General features: G+C 40.4%; 1 protein-coding gene across 5 annotated transcripts in view; it reads right to left on the bottom strand.

Annotated features, from left to right (window-relative positions):
- The window catches only part of MINDY3 (MINDY lysine 48 deubiquitinase 3), a 120,753-nt gene that overhangs the window by 71,148 nt on the left and 28,309 nt on the right, over nt 1–21,296 (bottom strand). For all 5 annotated transcript variants that reach the window (XM_059711579.1, XM_059711586.1, XM_059711570.1 and 2 more), the window contains 2 exons: nt 18,545–18,618; nt 17,411–17,490 (listed from right to left, as the gene is read on the bottom strand). In XM_059711579.1, the coding sequence (XP_059567562.1) occupies nt 17,411–17,490; nt 18,545–18,618 (154 nt within the window). The remainder of the gene's footprint in view (nt 1–17,410; nt 17,491–18,544; nt 18,619–21,296) is intronic.

The following is a 21,296-nucleotide window of genomic DNA, read 5'->3' as shown; positions in this document are numbered from 1 at the left end:
CCCGAACAGGGACCCCTAGGTAAGCGCCCCACACTCGGGACGGATAGGATTCCACCGTAGGAAGAGGGTGGATAGTCTTCGCCGACTCCGTCCACACCTTTGGGAACCCCTGGAACAGGATTCCCTTAGGTAAGCCCCCCCTCATTGAGAACCCCACACTCGGGATAGATCAGACTCCACCGTAGGAAGAGGGTGGATAGTCTTCGCCGACTCCGTCCACACCTTTGGGAACCCCTGGAACAGGATTCCCTTAGGTAAGCCCCCCCATTGAGAACCCCACACTCGGGACGGATAGGACTCCACCAGGGTGCTACAGACCCCCCTATAGAGGATAAGTAGGGTAAGAAGGTGGATAGTACAGAACTTAGATTGAGAAGATGTGCCATACTGGGTCCAAAGAAAAAAGACTCTGTATTGATTCTTAGATTGAGAAGATGTGCCATACTGAGTCCAAAGAAAGAAGACTCTGTATTGATCTTTAGATTAAGAAGATGTGCCATACTGAGTCTAAAGAAAAAAGACTCTGTATTGATCTTTTAACATATATGCTTGCTAGCAGAGGAATTAAGGTTACTCCCAGTCAGACAGAACGTTTTATACAAGAAGTATGTCCATGCTTTTCTGAGGAAGGAAAGGTGCCAGAAAGGTAAATGTAGAGGCATGGGAGAAGGTAGGCCCAAGGAGCCTTATCCTTATCCCCACTGCAGCCTTTCTACCCTGGGAAAGTGCAGGATTGGCAAGCTCTCCCTGGGATGATAGATCAGGACTCAGGTAATAGCAGAAAGCGCCAATCCTACTCTTAAAATGGATACAAGAGAGCGTTTCAGGTTTTTCTTTTTAATGCTTGCTTTTAAAAAATAAAAAAGGGGGAATTTGCCGGGAGCCGGTCCATCCTTGCTGTTTCAAGGGACCTGGCATATATGGCATACGGTTCTTAATATATTTGCTCACCTTCTTGGCGCTGTGTTTTAACCAAAGCCACCTCTCCGAGAAAGGTTGAATCCCCAGGTAGGGATTTTCCCCTGAAGTTAGGGAGGGAATAAAACCCCTCAACTAAGTGCCAGGCGGGTAATTAATCCCTTTAACTACAAACAATCTTGCTTAAACTACATAATCTTTTCTCCCTGGAATGGAGATAAGAAACGCCCTAACCTTTGTAATAGAGATTGATAGGATTGAATCAACTGGTATAAATACAGTTGTAACAAGACAGAAACACTCAGAACTTAGAACAGAATCAAGAAGACAGAATCTACACGGAGCCTAGAGGCAGAAGAACTTCGCTGGAGAGAGCATGCCAGAGGATCCTGGAGAGGGACTGGCCTCGGAGCCTAGAGACAGAGCCTAGCGGGAGAACATGGCAAGGAATCCTGGACTGAACCTGACTACAGAGATTGGCAGGAGAACCTGACTGGAACCTGGACACTGAACCTGACTGGAGAGCCTGGACAGAACCTGGCTGGAGATCCTAAGCAGAACCTCTCTGGAGATCCAGACCAGAACTTGGCTGGAGATCCGGGCTAGAGATCCTGGCTAGGCTGCTGATCAACTGAATGCTGTCCCTGTGTCATTCCTTCTTCGCCGACTCCGTCCACGCCTTTGGGGACCCCTGGACCCGCTGGGGTTGGACCCCGGCAGGATTCTTCGGGGTCCACAAGACCCTTTGAGAGACTATGTGAAATTTAAATGATTTTCATACAAAGCCATTAGTTGCCCTTTTTATTCTTATACTCTCACGAATATGGAGTGAAATTTTCCAGAGACTAAATGATATGTTATATTCCAAAAGATTGAATCTGTAAACAAATATAGAAATCCAGCTATCTATTAATAACCTAGACATTAAAGGGTTTTAAAATTTTTAAAACAAAGTAATTCTTCTTACTATTTTTTTGTTTTGGAAATTGGTTATTTTTTTGTCAAAAATAGTTATATTAATAAGTATTAGGCGTGTTATTATTATTTTTAAATGAATTAATATGTCTTTTTAAATTTCTCAGTCTTAATTTCTGACAAGAAAAACACACTAATCATTATTTACTTATGATCCACATTAGTGAAAGCTCTTTAGGATGCTCAGTAATTTTTTTTAAAATATATTTTATTGATTTTTTACAGAGAGGAAGGGAGAGGGATAGAGAGTTAGAAACATCGATGAGAGAGAAACATCGATCAGCTGCCTCCCGCACACCTCCCACTGGGGATGTGCCCGCAACCAAGGTACATGCTCCTGACCGGAATCGAACCTGGGACCTCTCAGTCCGCAGGCCGACGCTCTATCCACTGAGCCAAACCGTTCAGGGCTCAATAATTTTTAAGAGTGTAAAGGGCATGAGACCAACAAATTTGAGAAGCATTGGATTATAGCATTCAAAGGAAAAAGATGGAGAGGTGAGGAGCCCAAACAGGTAGAAATGGTATTGGATAGCCTGGCATATTTTTCCCTCCTTTCCTTCTGAAATGTAAGCAGCACTAAATGTTTCAAGTTCAAAAAAAGAATACATAAGTTGGAAACATTTCACGCTTTAATTTCTAAAATCAGTTACCACCACCTAATGTTACGATTAGGTACTACATCATCTTTTTTTCTTGGAATTTTAAATATCTAGAATAGTATATTTATAAATGTCAGGATACTCTACACAACAAAGTAGCAGTTCATAATTCTTGAATAAAAAACATTCATATTAGGTCAGCAGTCACATGTTTAAGCATGTAGTCTGGACATTATTATTTTAAAAATGTACTAATTTTGTTTCCTTAAACAAAATATATAATATTTATCTGCTTTAGTTAGCTAAAGTAAATCAAGAATATTTATTATTATATGAAAAGATGCTCAATGTCACTAATCATCAGAGAGATGCAACTTAAAACCACAATGAGATATCACCTCATACTTGTCAGAATGGATATCATCAATAAGTCAACAAATAAGTGTTGGCAAGGATATGGAAAAAAGGGAGCCCTTGTGCACTGCTGGTGGGAAAGCAGACTAGTGCAGCCACTGGGGAAAGCAGTATGGAGTTACCTCAAAAAATTAAAAATGGAACTGCCTTATGATCCAGCAAATCTACTTCTGAGGATATATATGGAAAAAAAACACAAAAAAACTGAAACACTAATTCAAAAGAATATATACACACTTATGTTCACTGCAGCATTATTTACAACTAGAGGCCAAGTGCACAAATTCATGCACGGGTGGGATTCGGCCGGCCCACCCCAATGGAGCCAATAGGCCAGGTTGGCCAGGGGGAGGGGACGTGGGAGGTTGGTGGGCCAGCCCTGCCCCCTGGTTGAATTCCTGGTCAGTCAAATTCCTGCCCGAGGGGACAATTTGCATATTAGGCTTTTATTATATAGGATAGCCAAGATTTGGTAGTAGCCCAAGTGTCCACCAGTAGATGAATGAATAAAAAAGCTGTGGTACATTTATACACAGGAATACTACTTGGCTGTATAAGAAAATCTTACCCTTTCAGACAGCATGGGTGGACCTATGAAGTATTATACTAAGAGAAATATGCCAGTCAGAGAAAGACAAGTACCATATGATTTCATTTATATGTGGAATCTAATGAACAAAATAAACTAATAAACAAAACAGAAACAGATTCATAGATACAGAGGACAGACTGATAACTGTCAGAGGGGAGAGGGTTTGGAAGGCTGGGTGAAAAAGGTGAAGGGATTAAAAAAAAATAAGTCACCAAAAAAAACCTCACAGACCCAGACAATAGTATAGTGATTACCAGAGGGAAAGGGGGCTGAGGGGAGGCAAAGAGTGTAAAGGGGAGATAAACAGAGATGGAGGGAGACATGACTTGGGGTGGTGAACACACAGTACAATACACAGATGATGTATTATAGAATTGTACACCTGAAACCTATATAATTTTTAAATATGTGTTTTAATTGATTTGTAGAGAGAGGAAGGGAGAGAGATAGAGAGATGGAAACATCTGTGAGAGAGAAACATCATCGAACAGCTGCCTCCTGAACTCCCCCTACTGGGGATAGAGCCTGTAACCCCTCATGTGCCCTGATCAGGAATCAAAACAGCGACCTCTTGGTTCCTGGGTCAACACTCAACCACTGAGCAACACAGGGCTGAAACCTATATAATTACCTATATAATTTTATTAACTAATGTCACCCCAATAAACTCAATTTTAAAAAGACTATTATTGTACAAATTTTTCATTAGAGCAATGATATAATAGTCCCTTATTTATGAGACTTTTCTCAATAACTCTAAAAGAAGTTTATTTACATTTGTAGAAAATTCTAATAATTATGTCATATTTTAGGATTTTCTAATTTTTTTAACCATTTACATATATATACATATATATACATATATATATTAGATTTCAGAGAGTAAGGGAAAGGGAGAGAGAGATAGAAACATCAATGATGAGAGAGAATCACTGATCGGCTGCCTACTGCATGCCTCACACTGGGAATTGAGCCCACAACCTGGGCATGTGCCCTGACCGGGAATCGAACCATGACCTGGTTCATAGGTCAATGCTCAACCACTAAGCCATAGGAGCCGGGCCTAATTTTTTTTTCTCAGCCTAGCATTTAAGATTAATCTTTATCAGTCCCTATCAACCCTTATTTGCTTCAGTCCATGAGACTGTAAATACATGCAGAATTTTATTTTCCCAAGTTTGGTTTTTTATAGTGTTCTCCTCCATTCTCAACTATTACTTCTCACTGCTGTCAAAGAGTATCTATAGAAGTTCTACTTGGGCTTTTCAAATTTGATGCTGACTGGAAACCAGGTAGCTGCTTTAAATTTATTTAATAAACACACCTTGAGTGCCAAGTACTGAAAAAAACAATGCTAAAGTATAGTGTAGGAATATGGAGAAAAAGACAAGACTCTCTTTGCAAACCACATATCTAATAAGGAGCTAATATTCAAAATATAAAAGGAACTCTTTTTACAACCCAGTTACAAAAAAAACAAATAATCCAATTAAAAACTGGGCAAAGAACTTAAATAGACTTTCTCCAAAGAATACACAGAAATGGCCAACAATATGTGAAAAGATGTTCAACATCACTAATCATCAGGGAAATGCAGTATCAAAACCCCAATGAGATATCACTTCATAGCCGTTAGAATGGACACTATTAAAAAAAATGATGAATATGTGTAAAAACTGGAACCCTTGTGGACTGTTGGTGGGAATATAAAATGGTACAGCTATGGAAAACAGTACGGAGGTTCCTCAAAAAATTAAAAATAGAACTACCATGTGACTCATCAATTCCACTTTTGGGTATTTAATCCAAAGGAATTGAAATCAAGATCTCAAAGAGATACGTGCACTCCCATGCTCATTGCAATACTATTTATTCACAGTAGCCAAGATGTTGAAATAACCTAAATATCCAGTTACAAATGAATGGATAAAGAAATTGTGGCATATACATGATATGGAATGTTGTTCGGGTCTACAAAAGAAGGAAATCCTACCATATGTGGCAACATAGATAAACCTTGAAGACATTATACTTAATGAAATATACTCATCATAGGAGAAATGCTACATTATTCCACTTACATGAGGTATCTAAAATACTGTAATCAAACTCATAGCAGCATAGAATTATGGTTGCAGGCACATGGGGTGTTGCTATTCAACACATACAAAGTTCCAATTATGTAAAAGGAATAAGTCTAGAGATCAGTTGCAAAAGCTCTTATCTATCATTATGCTGCATCTTAACTTAAAATGTCATTAAAATGGTAGATCTTATGTTAAATATTCTTACTATAATTTTAAAAAATCACCCTACCCAAATAACAATAGTTGGTTACAATGTTGAACATGATACTCAGAGGTAAGAGAGATCCCTTTTAGCTCTGAGAATGAGGAAGATTTCCTTGGAAGGGACAGCATGACATGAGCATTAAAGGGTTGGACAGACATAGATAGATGGGAGGGATTTAGGTCTTTAGGTACAAGGAGTAGCATGAACAAAGACATTAAAGCAAATAGCATAATTTTGTTCAAGTATAGGTTCATGATGGCTGAAAAAATTAGCTGGGATGAAACTATGTAGGGTCCTCAAGTAAGTAAAGAATCTGTAGTTTAAAAAAAATGTTTAAAGGCTGGCCAGGTGGCTCAGTTAGTTGCAGTGTTGTCCTATACACCAAAAGGCTGCATTCCTGGTCAGGGCACATACCTAGGTTGCAGGTTTGACTGATGATTCTCACATTGATGTTTCTCCCCCCCCCCCCCCACCCCGCTCACCTCTCTCTCTAAAATTAATAAACATATCTTTGGGTGAGGATCAAAAAAATTTTTTTTAATAAAAAATACTTCTTTTATAAGAACATTAGAATAGCTGCAATAAAATAATAAGGAAGGCTTAGTTATTGCCTATCAAACAGGCAAAGTACATGCAATTTGAGCCATGACTCTTGTGAAACCAATTTCTGAAAGTGGGGATATTTTAAACCCACTTACTGGTTGTTTGGATTACCAAGAAGTCAGGTTGCGGAGAAGCAAGATGGCAGCATAGGTAAGCACCTGTACTTGCTGCCTCTCACAACCACATCAAAACAACAACTAAACGGCAGAACAACTACCACCCAGAACCATGGGAAGGCTGGCTGAGTGGAAGTTCCACAACTAGAGAGGTGAAGAAGGTGCATTGAGACTGGTAGGAGGTGCAGAGGCGCGGAAAGTGCTGGCACCTGGATGTGCTGCTCTTTAAATCAGGAGGGAGATACAAGCTTCCAACTGCTCTGAACTCCAGTTCCCGGCGAGACTCTGGGGGACCCAGGCACATATGGGGAGAATCTGGACTGTCTGGCATCGGGACAGGAATATGAGGGTGGCTTTCTCTCAGAGGTGCTCACAGCAATCATTGTTCCTGCATGGGGGCGCGGGACGCAGAGAACCTGGGACTTCTCCAGTTCAGGGCTGACTGGCAGCCATTGCTGTTTGCTCTGCCCTGGTGATTCCAAAAGACCCCGCTCCACCCAATTTACAACCCCACCCAAGCTGTGTGCATCAACTTTTGCATATGAATGGCCTGTCCTTTCGCCTAAAACCTGTCAAACTTCAGCTGGGTCAGAGAGCCCCAGAGCTTCCAAAAGAAGGCCCAAGGTCCTGCCAGCCTTGCTTCACAGCTGGGCCTCGTCTGGGCACTTCCAAACCCCAAACAAAGAGGAGGAATCTGCAAATGTCTCTGTAGCTCCTGCTGGGCGGCCCCAGACAGTAGATGACCTTGCACCTCCTTGGAGATCCAAGAGCCAGTGTACCCAGCGGTCAGAGTGAGACCATACCAGATTACAACTCTTCACATCCATAAGAGAGACACTCACAGGGCAGACTCAGTGAGCACCAAAGCCCCACTGAAGCAAATCCTGCCCCATAAGGGTGTGTCCTGCACAACAGATCTTCCAGTGTAGACACAGCTGGTCATCACAGCCAATTGACCTAGAGGTCAATTCCTCCCAGTGATACCAACAACAATCAAGGGTTAACTACAACAAGACTGTGCAAACAACCCACAAAGGGGTGCACTAAGAGCGTCCACCTCAGGTGACTGGGGAGGCTGAGCCACTGGGCCCTATAGGACACCAACCACACAAGGCCACTCTATCAACTCAAAGAGACTTAGCTGCTACCCAGTACTTAGAAACAAACACAAGGAAGCAGCCAAAATGCGGAGACAAAGAAACAAGTCACAAATGAAAGAAAGGGATGAAAGCAAAATACTGGATATAGAGTCCAAAACCATGGTTATAACGTTACTCAAGAATCTTCTAGAAACCTCTGAGAAATTTAGTGAGACCCTCAAGGATATGAAAAAGGACCAATCAGAAATTAAGCATACACTGACTGAAATAAAGAATAATTTACAGAGATCCAACAGCAGACTAGAGGATCCTAAGAATCAAGTCAAAGATTTGAAATATGAAAAAGCAAAAAACACCCAACTTGAAAAGCAAAAAAAAAAGAATCCAAAAATATGAAGACAGTGTAAGGAGCCTCTGGCACAACTTCAAGCGTACCAACATCCGAATTATGGGGGAGCCAGAAGAAGAGAGGGAGCAAGATATTGAAAACCTATTTGAAAAAATAATGACAGAAAACTTCCCCTACCTGGTGAAAGAAATAGACTTACAAGTCCAGGAAGTGCAGAGAACCCCAAACAAGAGGAATCCAAAGAGGACCACACCAAGACACATCATAATTAAAATGCCAAGGGCAAAAGGCAAGAGAGAATATTAAAAGCAGCAAGAGAAAAACACATAGTTACCTACAAGGGAGTACCCATTCAACTGTCAACTGATTTCTCAACAGAAACTATGCAGGCCAGAAGGGAGTGGCAAGAAATATTCAAAGTGATGAATACCAAGAACCTACAACCAAGATTACTTTACCCAGCATAGCTATCATTTCGAATTGAAGGTCAGACAAAGAACTTCACAGACAAGAAAAAGCTAAAGGAGTTCATCACCACCAAACCAGTATTATATGAAATGCTGAAGGGTATTCTTCAAGAAGAGGAAGAAGAAAAAGGTAAAGATAAAAATTATGAACAACAGACGGAGAAACTAAGATGGCGGCATAGATAAACACCGGGAAATTGTCGCCTCACACAACAATTGAAGAATGCCGCAAGGGTCAGAGCAAACATCGTCCAGAACAACAGGAAGGCTGGCTGACTGTAATTTCTACAACTAGAAGAAAAGAGGGGCACGCTGAGAGCCAGAGGAGCTGCAGAGGTGAAGTGCAGAGGCACGGCGGCGGCTCGCATGCACGGAAAGGGGGTGGCGCCTGAGGACGCGGCTGTCTTTTTGAATCACAAGCTCCCGACTGCTCTGAACTCCGGTTCCAGCAGGTCTCTGGGGACCCAGGGCTCATACGGGGAGAGGCTGGTCTGTCAGGCAGCAGCGGGCAAACTTGAGGGCGGCTTTCCCTCAGAGGTGCTTGCAGCCGTTACCGGGACACTGAGACGCGCGGCTCCGGGCGCGGAGAATCACCATATCTGCTTTCACCGCCCTTTGTCTCCCTGAGACCCCGCCCCACCCAGGCTGCGGCAGAGGCTTTTGCATGTGAATGTACCTAACTACAGCCCAGCCAGGCAGACCCGGAACTTCCAAGAGAAGGCCCAAGGCCTCGCAGCAGCTTGCATTGCTTCACAGCTGAGCCTCTTCGTGGCTCCTGCTGTGTGGCCTCAGGCAGGGGCTGAATTAGCACCTCCTTAGATCCAGGAGCCACTGTACCCAGTGGTCAGAGGGGGACCATTCTCCCACTTCAGACACAACTGATTCCCACAGCCAATTGGCCTGGAGGTCAATTCCTCCCAGTGATCCTACAACAACCAAGGCACCAAGAGTGCACCAAGAGTGTCTACCCCAGGTAACTGGGGAGGCTGAGCCACTGGGCCCTACAGGACACCTGGCACGCAGGGCCACTCTATCAACACAGGGAAGCAGCCAAAATGCGGAGACAAAGAAAAAGGTCACAAATGGCAGAAACGGAGGAAAGCAAATGACTGGATATAGAGTTCAAGGCCACATTTATAAGGTTTTTCAAGAATTTTATGGAAACCGCCGATAAATTTAATGAATCCCTCAAGGAGTATAGTGAGACCATGGAGGACATGAAAAAGGACCAACTAGAAATTAAGCATACACTGACTGAAATAAAGAATAATTTACAGAGATCCAACAGCAGAGAAGAGGATCCCAAGAATCAAGTCAAAGATTTGAAATACAAAGAAACAAAAAATACCCAACCGAAAAAGAAAAAAGAAAAGAGATTCAAAAAATACGAAGATAGTGTAAGGAACCTCTGGGACAACTTCAAGCGTACCAACATCAGAATTATAGGGGTACCAGAAGGAGAGAGAGGGCAAGATATTGAAAACCTTTTTCAAGAAATAATGACAGAAAACTTCCCCTACATGGTGAAAGAAATGGACTTACAAGTCCAGGAAGCGCAGAGAACCCCAAACAAAAGGAATCCAAAGAGGACCACACCAAGACACATCATAATTAAAATGCCAAGAGCAAAAGATAAAGAGAGAATCTTAAAAGCAGCAAGAGAAAGAAACTCAGTTACCTACAAGGGAGTACCCATTCGACTGTCAGCTGATTTCTCAACAGAAACCATGCAGGCCAGAAGAGAGTGGCAAGAAATATTCAAAGAGATGAATAGCAAGAACCTGCAACCAAGATTACTTTATCCAGCAAAGCTATCATTCAGAATAGAAGGTCAGATAAAGAGCTTCATGGATAAGAAAAAGCTAAAGGAGTTCATCACCACCAAACCAGCATTATATGAAATGCTGAAAGGTATTCTTTAAGAAGAGGAAGAAGAAAAAGGAACTCTTACCATTTGCCACAGCATGGATGGAACTGGAGAGCGGATAAATACCACAGGATCTCACTCATTTGTGGAATATAATGAACAACATAAACTGATGAACAAGGACTGATCCAGAGACGGAGAGGCATTGATTGGACTGTCGGGCCTTGGAGGGAAGGTAGGGGAGGGTGGGGGCAAGGGGGAAAGATCAACCAAAGGACTTATATGCAATCATATAGGCCTAACCAATGGACACGGACAACGGGGGGGTGAGGGGATGAGCGGGGGGGGGGAGGGGGGGGCAGAGGGTACACATATGTAATATCTTAATCAATAAAAAATATTAAAAAAAAATTATGAACAACAAAGTCCAACAAATACCTATCTATCAATAAGTGAATCTAAAAATCAAGTGAATAAAAAATCTGATGAACAGAATAAACTGGTGGATATAATAGAATCAGGGGCATAGAAAGGGAGTGGACTGACAATTCTCAGGGGGAAGGGGGTGAGGGAGGTGCGGGAAGAGATTGGACAAAAATCTTACACCTATGGACGAGGACAGTGGGGGCGGGGGGGCGGTGAGGGCATGGGAGGGGTGGGAACCGGGTGGAGGACAGCTATGGGTGGGAAAAAGAGGAACAACTGTAATAATCTAAATAATAAAGATTTATTTAAAAAAATACTCATGCTGAAATTTTACCAAATCAGAGGTGAAGGGCTGATGATATTTAAGAAAGTGGCCAGGCCGGGGTGGCTCTGTGGTTGAGCATCGACCCGTGAATCAAGAGGTCACTGGTTAGATTCTGGTCAGGGTATATGCCTAGGTTGCGGGCTCTATCCCTAGTAGGGGGGTGTACAGGAGGTAGCCAATTGATGATGTTTCTCTCTGTGATTTTTCTATCTCTCTATCCCTCTCCCTTCATCTTTCTCTAAAAATCAATAAAAACATATTAAGAAAAAGAAAAAGAATTCAGGCTGCTAGAGAGTTAACACAAGACACTCAGTTAAATTTAAATATCAGATGAAAAATATTTTTTCAGGCCCTAGCTGGTTTGGCTCATTGGATAGAGCGTCAGCCTGTGGACTCAAGGGTCCCAGCTTAAATTCCAGCCAACAGTACATGCCGGGGTTGCGAGCTCAATTCCCCCCCAGTAGAGGGCATGCAGGAGGCACCAATCAATTATTCCCTCTCATCATTGATGTTTCTCTCTCTTTATCCCTCTCCCTTCCTCTCTGAAATCAATAAAATATGTTAAAAAAAGAAAAATATTTTTTAGTATTAAGTATATTTCAACTACTGTATGAGTTACACTTACACTAAAAATATTAACTGTTTAGCTGAAATTTAAATTTAACTGGGAGTCCCATATATTTTCTACCCGGCAATTTAGTTTTAACTAATTAAATATATTTTTACAGGGGATTCCAAGATGGCTGTAGAGTAGCAGGAAGCTCTGTCTGCTTGCTTCCGACATCAGACCCGACTTGCCCTTAAACTGCAGAGCACTGGGCTTGAAAAACCAGTAGATCTGAAATACTTTGAGTGGGAGTGCAGAAAGGGGACAGGAGATGCAGAGAGAGTGAGCTAACTTAAACAGCTGGAAAGCTGGAGGAAAGGTGCAGCAGCACAGCTCTTGGTCCCTGGGAGTGTGGGGTCCCCAAAACCCCTACAGAGATCCCCAATCTAGAGGAACAGAGAAAGGAAGGGGATCCCACGGAGCATGGGGCAGTAGGAATCCATTGCAACAACAACAAAATTAAGATACTTAGGAATAAACCTCACCAAGGAAGTAAAAGACCTGAATGTGGAAAACTACAGGAAATTAAAAAAAGAAATAGAGGAAGATATAGACAAGTGGAAGAATATACTGTGTTCATGGATTGGTAAAATTAACATCATTAAATGTCCATGCTACTTCAAGCAATCTATAGATTCAATTCAATTCCTATTAAAATACCAATGGCATATTTCATAGACCAAGAACAAATACTCCAAAAATTCACATAGAACCAAAAACAAGGCCCTGAATAGCCACAGTAATCTTGAGAAAGAAGAACAAAGTTGGAGGGGGTCACAATACTGGATATCAAGCTATATACTACAGAGCCACTGTAATCAAAACAGCTTGGTACTGGCACAGAAACAGGCATATAGATCAATGGAACAGAACAGAGAACCTACAAATTCAGAAATTGACTCAAGACATTATGTTCAATTAATATTTGACAAAGGAGGCAAGAGTATACAATGGAGTAAAGACAGTCTCTTCAATAAATGGTGTTAGGAAAATTGGACAGGTATTTGCAAGAAAAATGAAACTAGACAAAGAATTTACATCATACACAAGAATAAACTCAAAATGAATAAAAGACTTAAATGGAAGTCATGAAACCATAAAAATGCTAGAAGAAAACACAGGCAGCAAAATATCAGACTTCTCACGCAACAGAAATTTCACAGATACATCATCTAGAGCAGTGATGGCGAACCTATGACACGCTTGTCAGAGGTGACACGCGAACTCATTTTCTTGGTTGATTTTTCTTTGTTAAATGGCATTTAAATATATAAAATAAATATCAAAAATATAAGGCTTTGTTTTACTATGGTTGCAAATATCAAAAAATTTCTATATGTGACACGGTACCAGAGTTAAGTTAAGGTTTTTCAAAATGCTGACATGCTGAGCTCAAAAGGTTCGCCATCACTGACCTAGAGCAAGAGAAACTAAAGAAAAAATAAACAAATGGGATTACATCAAAATAAAAAGCTTCTGCACAGCAAAAAGCACACACAAAAAAACAGCATCAAAATGAAAAGGGAACCCACTGTAAGGGAGAACATATCTGTCAATGATACATCTGATAAGGGGTTACTTCCCAAAATATATCAAGTATTCATACAACTCAACAAAAGGAAGACAAACAACCCAATTAAAAAATGGGCAGAGCACCTGAATAGACACTTCTCCAAAGAGGACATACAGATGGCCAAGAGACATATAAAAAAACTAGAAGCCTGTTGCACGAACATTCATGCAATAGGCCTTCCTTCCCGTAGCTGCTGGCACCAGTTTTTCTCCGGCACCCGGGACCCAGGCCTTTGGTCCGGCCACAGCATAGAAGCCAAGCCTCTTCAGTCTTCAGTCTTCGCTCTGGCCAGAGCCTTCAGTCTTCTCTCCATGCCTGCACATGCAAATTAACCGCCATCTTTGTTGGGTTAATTTGCATAGTCACTCTGATTGGCTGGTGGGTGTAGCGGAGTGACACCAATTTGCATGTTTCTCTTTTATTAGTATAGATGTTTAACAACAAGGAGGCACCACCTCACAGCTACCAGAATTGTTACCATCAATAAATCAACACTTAGTGCTGGTGATTATGTGGAGAAAAAGGAACCCTAGTACACTGCTAGTAGGAATGCAGACTGGTACAACCACTATAGAAAATAGTATGGAGTTTCCTCAAAAAATTAAAAATGGAACTGCTATTTGACCCAGTGATCAATCCTACTTCTAAGCATATATCCTAAGAAGCCTGGAACACCAATCAGAAAGAATAAACAATCCCATTTACCATTGCACCCCTATGTTCACCACAGTGATATCTATAATAATAAAAGCGTAATATGCTAATTAGACCAGACATCCTTCTGGACGACCTTCTGGACAAAGCGGGGACTGCGAGGGAAGCCCAGGTCTTGGGTGTCTGCCAGCGGCCGGAGGGAAGCCCAGGTCCAGGGTGCCAGAGGGAAGCCAATGCAGGCAGCCGGGAGAAGGAAGGCCTACTCTTGCATGAATTTTGTTCATCAGGCTTCTAGTCTATAATAATAAAAGCATAATATGCTAATTAGACCAAAGAGCGAACGACCTTCTGGACGAAGCCGGGGCCGCGAGGGCCGAGCCCCTTGAACAAATTTCATGCATCGGACCTCTAGTATAAAATAGGTAAGATCTGGAAACAGCCCAAGTGCCAATCAGCAGATGAGTAGGTAAGAAAGATGCGGTGCCTGGCCAGTATAGATCAGTGGATGACATCCTACAAACCAGGATCACAGTTCAATTCTTGGTTGGGGCATATGCCCAGGCTGTGAGCTCAATCCCCACTGTAGGGTGTACACGAGGCAGCCAATCAAGATTCTCTCTTTTTCCCTCTCCTTTCCTATCTGAAATCAATAAAAAAATATATATTTAAAAAAGAAGATGTGGTACATTTACACAATGGATTACTATACATTTGGAAAAAGGATCTCTTATCCTTTGAGATAGCATGAGGGACCTGGAGAGTATTATACTAAGCAAAATTAGCCAAAGAAAGACAAATATCACATGATCTCACTTATATGTGGAATCTAATCTAACAAAATAAACTGATGAACAAAATTGGTCCAGAGGCATGGATGCACGGAACAGAATGACAGATCTCAGAGGGGAAAAGATTAACCAAAGAACTTATATGCATACTAGAGGCCCGGTGCATAAAATTCATGCACTTGGGGAGGAGGGGAACCCTCAGCCCAGCCTGCGCCCTCACAGTCCAGGAGCCCTGTGATCAACTGCCCAGCAGTGGGAGGCCCCACCCACTCACCACAGCGCTGGGCCCCAAAGAGGTAGGCCCTGCCCACCCAGCCGGGGCTCCACAATGTATCGCCCCTGCAGAGGAAGGCCCCACCCACCCACCGCAGCAGCACCACCGGGTAGCCTGGACCTCCCTCTTTGGGGCATCAATCGCAATTGTGGGGCTCCACGATCTGTCACCCCAAAGAGATGGGCCCTGGCCACCCGGCCAGGGCTCCGCAATGGATCGCTCCCACAGTGGGTGGCCTCACCCACCCACTGCAGCCCACTGGCCTGGGCCTCCCTCTGCGGGCAATCGTGGGGCAATGGCAGGGCCCTCCAACCAATCACATTGCACCTGCTATTACTCAAGACAGACTGACACCTTTTATTGGCAGGATGAAATGCTTTTAGGTATTAATCAGAATGAGGACTCAAGAAGAGAATGGGCTCAATTACAAAAAAGTTCAGCAAGATAATTTCTGTAGTGATTTGTCTGTGAACTTTACTGTTTAAATTTTGACTTTTTTGCCAGAAATTGGCAAGCTAGGTTCTCATTCTAACCACATCATGAAGTGAATAAATTCCATATATTATCTAATGTAGGGAAGGAGGGTAATTCTTAAATTTCTTAAATAGTAAGTTGAAGGGTTGGAACATGCTGAGATGCTTTTTAATTCTGAAATTATATAATTTTTAAAAATTATATTAATTATTTGTGAGTGACATCCTATATAATAAAAGCCTAATATGCAAATTGTCCCCTGGACCAGGAGTTCAACCAGGAGTTTGACCAGGAAGCAGGGCCAGTTGGCCAACCATCTGTGGCCCCTCCCCCTGGCTAGCCCCACCCCGAATTGCCCCCCACCCCCCGCCACCCTAATCAGGGGTGGGCCAGCCAAACCCACCCGTGCACAAATTCATGCACCAGACCTCTAGTTGGTTAATAAAATGATATAGGTTGCAGTGTACAATTCTATAATACATCTGTATATTGCATTGTGTTCACCACCCAAAGTCAAATCTCCTTCGGTCACCATATATTTTACCCCTTTTACCCTTTACTACTACCCTTCCCTCTGGTAACCACCATACTGTTGTCATTGTCTGAGTTTTTTAGTTTGCTTATTTGTATTGTTCATCACATGAGTGAAATCATACGGTTCTTGACTTTTTCCATCTGACTTATTTATATCTCACATGAGTGAAATCATATGGTTCTTGATTTTTTCTGTCTGAATTATTTCACTTAGCATAATATTCTCAAGAGGTGCTTTTTAATTCTGAAATTATATAATTTCTACTGACTTTTTCCTTAATGTTATGTCCTTTCATGTTTCTGTTAATTGACTATACATATTTCTAAAATTAAAGATAAATTCAAATTTAAGATCAAGACAATCATTTAAATGGGACCAAAAATTAGTAACTATTATTTTCTCAATCATATTTGCTTCTAACATTTTTTGACAGTTTTATCTAAATATGCAACAAAGAAAGAAATGTCCCTGTGAACTATAGGTACTATGGAACTTCCTGTCCTCTACTACATACTTCAATATAAGGTACACAGTAGTTATTCAATATAAGTTGAATGGGTAAATACGTGAATTTAGACTGATTCAGCAATAAGCTGAAGGGCATTTTATTCAGAGCAATGTACTAGGTCTCCTTAACTCAGCGGTTCTCAACCTGTGGGTCGCAACCCCTTTGGCGGTCGAATGACCCTTTCACAGGGGTCGCCTAAGACCATCCTGCATATCAGATATTTACATTACGAGTCATAACAGTAGCAACGTTACAGTTATGAAGTAGTAACGAAAATAATTTTATGGTTGGGTCACAACATGAGGAACTGTATTTAAAGGGCCAGAAGGTTGAGAACCACTGCCTTAAGTGGATGGATTGGCCAAAGGTATGTCATTTCAATGTCCTGGCAACATATGAAGCTACAGGAAAGAATAACTAAGACCAGAAATGGAGGTAGTCATGGAGAGGGTAGTGGTTTAAAATTCAGATGACATTAAATTTGCGCAGCATCCTAAGGGAAAGTATTTACATTAAAAGTAATACAGGAAAAAACACTAGACTCTCAAAGATAATATTTCAAATTACAATACTTATAGTAATTCTCCTCAATTTTAAGCAAAATGCTAGTGTTCCAGACTTAGATACTGCTGCATGAAAATATACTAGGATTATATAAAGAGATATATATTTTACTTTTTCTAAAGAAGATAGTCCTGTAATCCCAATTTTATACTACAAAAAACTAAAGGCTTGAGACGGTAAGTAACTTGGGATTTGAGGCCAAGTTTGCCTCCAAAGTCAATGTCTTCATGTTATGGTGCCTTGAAAACTGTAAATGATTCTTCGATTATAAGGCACTTACCTTAACCTCTAAGTAATGCAGGGCCATTAAACAGATGAGTAACAACCAACTATATTCTAGTTAAATATTAATCATAAGTGAGATAAATACACAAAGAATATACTTACTCATTCCTGAGCATTCTCTATCACCATCCCATACATTAGAAACAGCATGTCCCGTCAATAGGAGGTTAATTAAGCTTTGACTATTAATAAAAAATAAAAAGTAAAATATGAATAAACTAATTTTCATATAAAATTATCTTTATGGTAAGGTATACAGTAATGACTGTTTACATTAAATTATGTTAAGAAACAAAGTTAGGAAAAACCTTGTATTTTTCATTTTATACACTCATTGAAAAACAGCCTTATTAACTGGATCACTAAATGAATCACCACAATGGTATCTATTGTTCTATTTATTCACATAAATGTAACAACTTTATCTAAGATACTATATTTAAATTAATTTTAAAAAAAATGATACCTAGATTGATAATTTACTTACTATATGTAATCATCTTTTAAAATACATATATAAATGTTATTTTGTGTTTGATGAAACGTGTTAATTTTAACCTCTGAAGCAGAAAGTTATAAAGAAAAGCACTTTTGCTGTTGTTGTAAATCCTCACCTGAGGATATTTTTTTCCATTGATATTTAGAGAGAGTGGAAGGGAGGGAAGAGGAGGAAAAGAGAAAGAGAGAGGGAGAACCTGAGACTCTCCCAGTGTGGGGGCCACTGCTCTAACCACCTAGCAAACACCAGTCAGGGCAAAAAGTACTTATTTTTTAGAGTGAGTTCATAATCACTGTTTTGTCAATTTTAATAGAAATAGCTATTAAAAAGCTTGAGAAAGAGGATAGTTTCATAGTGAAAAATAAGAAAAAAAATTTTCACCCAAGCAGGAAAGCATTTATAAATAGGTAAGGATACACTTATTTCTAAGTCAAAATGAATAAATTTCATCTGATAAAGTTTCATAAATGAAATATCAAGAAGTTGTTACAATACTCCCCGGCCATCTCGAGACAAAATATGTGCTATAGTAAATGCACTCCATATATAAACCTAAAGTGGAAATTACATTTCATACATAAGACAAGCAATGCATACAGCACAAGACTGCTCAAATTCAAAGACTTTATGCTGTCAACAACCGACAAGCAAAATTTTCTAGCTCCGTAGTACTTTATTCTAAGTCAAGTTCTTAAATTAAAGTCCATTTGAGGAGATAAAAGACTTTAGATAATTACCTGCCATGTCCATACACAGGATCTATCAAAGGTTCAGTTGAATCTTCAATTTCATTTTTTATGTTTTCAATGCCCTAAAGAAAGCAAATATTCTTGGCTTATTTTAAAAACTAGAAATGAACATTATAGTTTAAAATTAACCAGTTCATACTATAAATTAATAAAACACATTATTTAAGTAATTTTTCTCCCAAAAAACTAACCAGATATGTATTAGGGGTGCACCTGAGATGATAATGGTAACTAGTAGTTTCTCCATGAATATCTTTTTATTTTCTTTCATGTGTGCTATATAAAGAATATACATAATAGATCTAATGTTGGTTAAATGGATAGAGAAATAATGTTTAAATTTCAAGAGGAGGAAAGAGAAGATTATTTAATCCAAAGTTAATATTCATTTAACTTTAGGTTAAATTAAATTCAAAACTAATATACCTTCTGAAGCATCTGATATGTTCTCTTAGGTCATTTAAAAATCATCTGATATATTTTCTTAGGTCATTTATTGGTACTAAATACATACACATATGAGTGTTGATGATAGAGATATAAATTTAAAATCACAAAAGGTATAAGAAATACATAACAAAATGGAAGGCTTGCTTCTGATTGTGTGTTCTCACAAATATTAGTAATTCAAATGTGTACTGACAAAAATATAAATTAAGATGACAGGAAGCTTCTTATTTTCTTGATATTTTTAATCCCCCAAAGGGCATCCAAATCCCAACAGGTGTAGATATTGGACCACTACAAGAAGACCTAGGCACAACTCCAAAACGATAAAGATAATCTAACATTAGTTCTACCAGATAACAGGTCACTTCTAAGGTTTAAAGAGACGATTAATCAATGATCAAAATATTTAATGATTGCGTAAGTACATATAGAAGGACACAAATAAGTATGAGATCTTGCGCTTGCCTTCCTTGTAAACAAAACAAAACAAAACAATTTTTTAGTCTGATAAAGCCAAACTGAACAATAGGAACAAGTGACATAACCATTGGGGAGGGCGGGGACATCATTTCAAAGACAGATTCAAAGAAGAACAACTAGACATGATGGTTTATTGGCTGTAAAGGACAAGAGAGAGAGGAGGTATTCAAAGTCTTGAGCATAAAAAAACTGGCAAAATAATGAACAGTTAAGACGAAGTCATAAGAAGCCTCATCTTAGATACCTCTACCACTGGTCTCCACCACTTCTGACCAACTACCAAGTACTTCTGATACTTTCACTTAAACATCCTCCTAAATGTTTTAAATTTCTAAATTTAAAACATGCTTTTAAATATGCTTCTTTTCTTTTCCATTTCCACACTCGCTGCCCTAGCATAGGTTCACTTATTTCAATTAACACTTTTCTAGTTTTCCTGATTCTAGACTGATACTCCACACACCAACTCCCTCCAACACAACTCTTATCCCATTTTAAGGAACCCTTTATTAACAAAAAGATCTTGTTACATCCTTGTTGAAAATTCTTGTTTTATTCTAATTTGAAATGAAATCTAAAGTATTTCTGCATAATATACAAGAACCTTCACACACTAAACCTTGTTTATATAACTGCCCAATCTCATCTTCCACATTTGCCTTTCTGGTGGCTTATCCTGCAGTAATATGAAACCACTTATGGTTCCTAGACACGTGTCATGCCCCCAATTGATTATACCTTTACTAGAGGCCCGATGCACAAAATTTGTACAAGAGTAGGCCTTCCTTTCCCTGGCGGCTGGCAGGCACCCAGGACCTGGGCTTCCCTCACAGCCCCGACTTTGTTTGGAAGGACATCCGGTGTAATTAGCATATTACGCTTTTATTATTATAGATACTTGCTATCCACACTGCTTGGAAAATCTTCCCACAGCTTTTTTTTCTTTCTTTTAAAATTGTGGACATTTTAATGAACTTCCTTCCATGTAGCTTCAAGCTACCAGGACATAGTCCCCACCAACACCCTTAATCTTCTTCTCAGCTCTTCTGCTGAAGGATTTGGCCTCCACAATGACAGGCTGCTTTGGGAGCTTTCCCTTCCCCAGAACTTTGTAGTAGCCAGATCACACCACATCAATGATAGCAGAAACTCCAGTCTTGCTTTTGGCAGCATTTACCCGTGTCTGCTCACTGACCAGGGTACACAGTTTATCAAGGTTGACGGTTGGGCAGAAGCTCTGGTTCCTCTTTAAGTGGTAATGCCTCATACCAACTTTCCCAAAGTAACCTGGGTGATGCAAGCCACCAGCATTACCTCGGGCCCCCTGGGTGTTTCCTGTCTGCCAATGCGGCCATGGCCACGGCTCATGTGGCCCTGAAGTTTTGGGGTCTTCCTCAGTCTGGATGGCATGTTGGTGGCCAAGAGACAAGAGTTTCCCACAGCTTTTCTGTCTAGAAAACTTTTCCTCATTCATTGAATGATCCCTACTATACAAGGCACCCCCCTTTCATTTCACCAAATAAACTTAGGTATACCTTTACTATTTTCCCTTCTGCTTTGTGCATGCAATAAACACACACACACACACACACACACACACACACACACACACACACACACCCCAAAAAACGCTCCCATAATGGAAGTAATCATTAACGTGTCAATTGTTTTTACAACACTGAAGAGGAACCATTAAGTTCAATTCTACCCCAACATTATCAGCCCAGGGCCTAACATATAGTCAATACTCAGTAAACATGTGACAAATGAAAGAAGTTTGATTTTAGCATCGTAAGTCTAGTTAGATAAC

This window comes from Myotis daubentonii, chromosome 1, assembly GCF_963259705.1.
Source record: "Myotis daubentonii chromosome 1, mMyoDau2.1, whole genome shotgun sequence".
Lineage (NCBI taxonomy): Eukaryota > Metazoa > Chordata > Mammalia > Chiroptera > Vespertilionidae > Myotis > Myotis daubentonii.
Note: the sequence above shows the minus strand (reverse complement) of the source record. Positions and strands in the feature narration are given on the sequence as shown.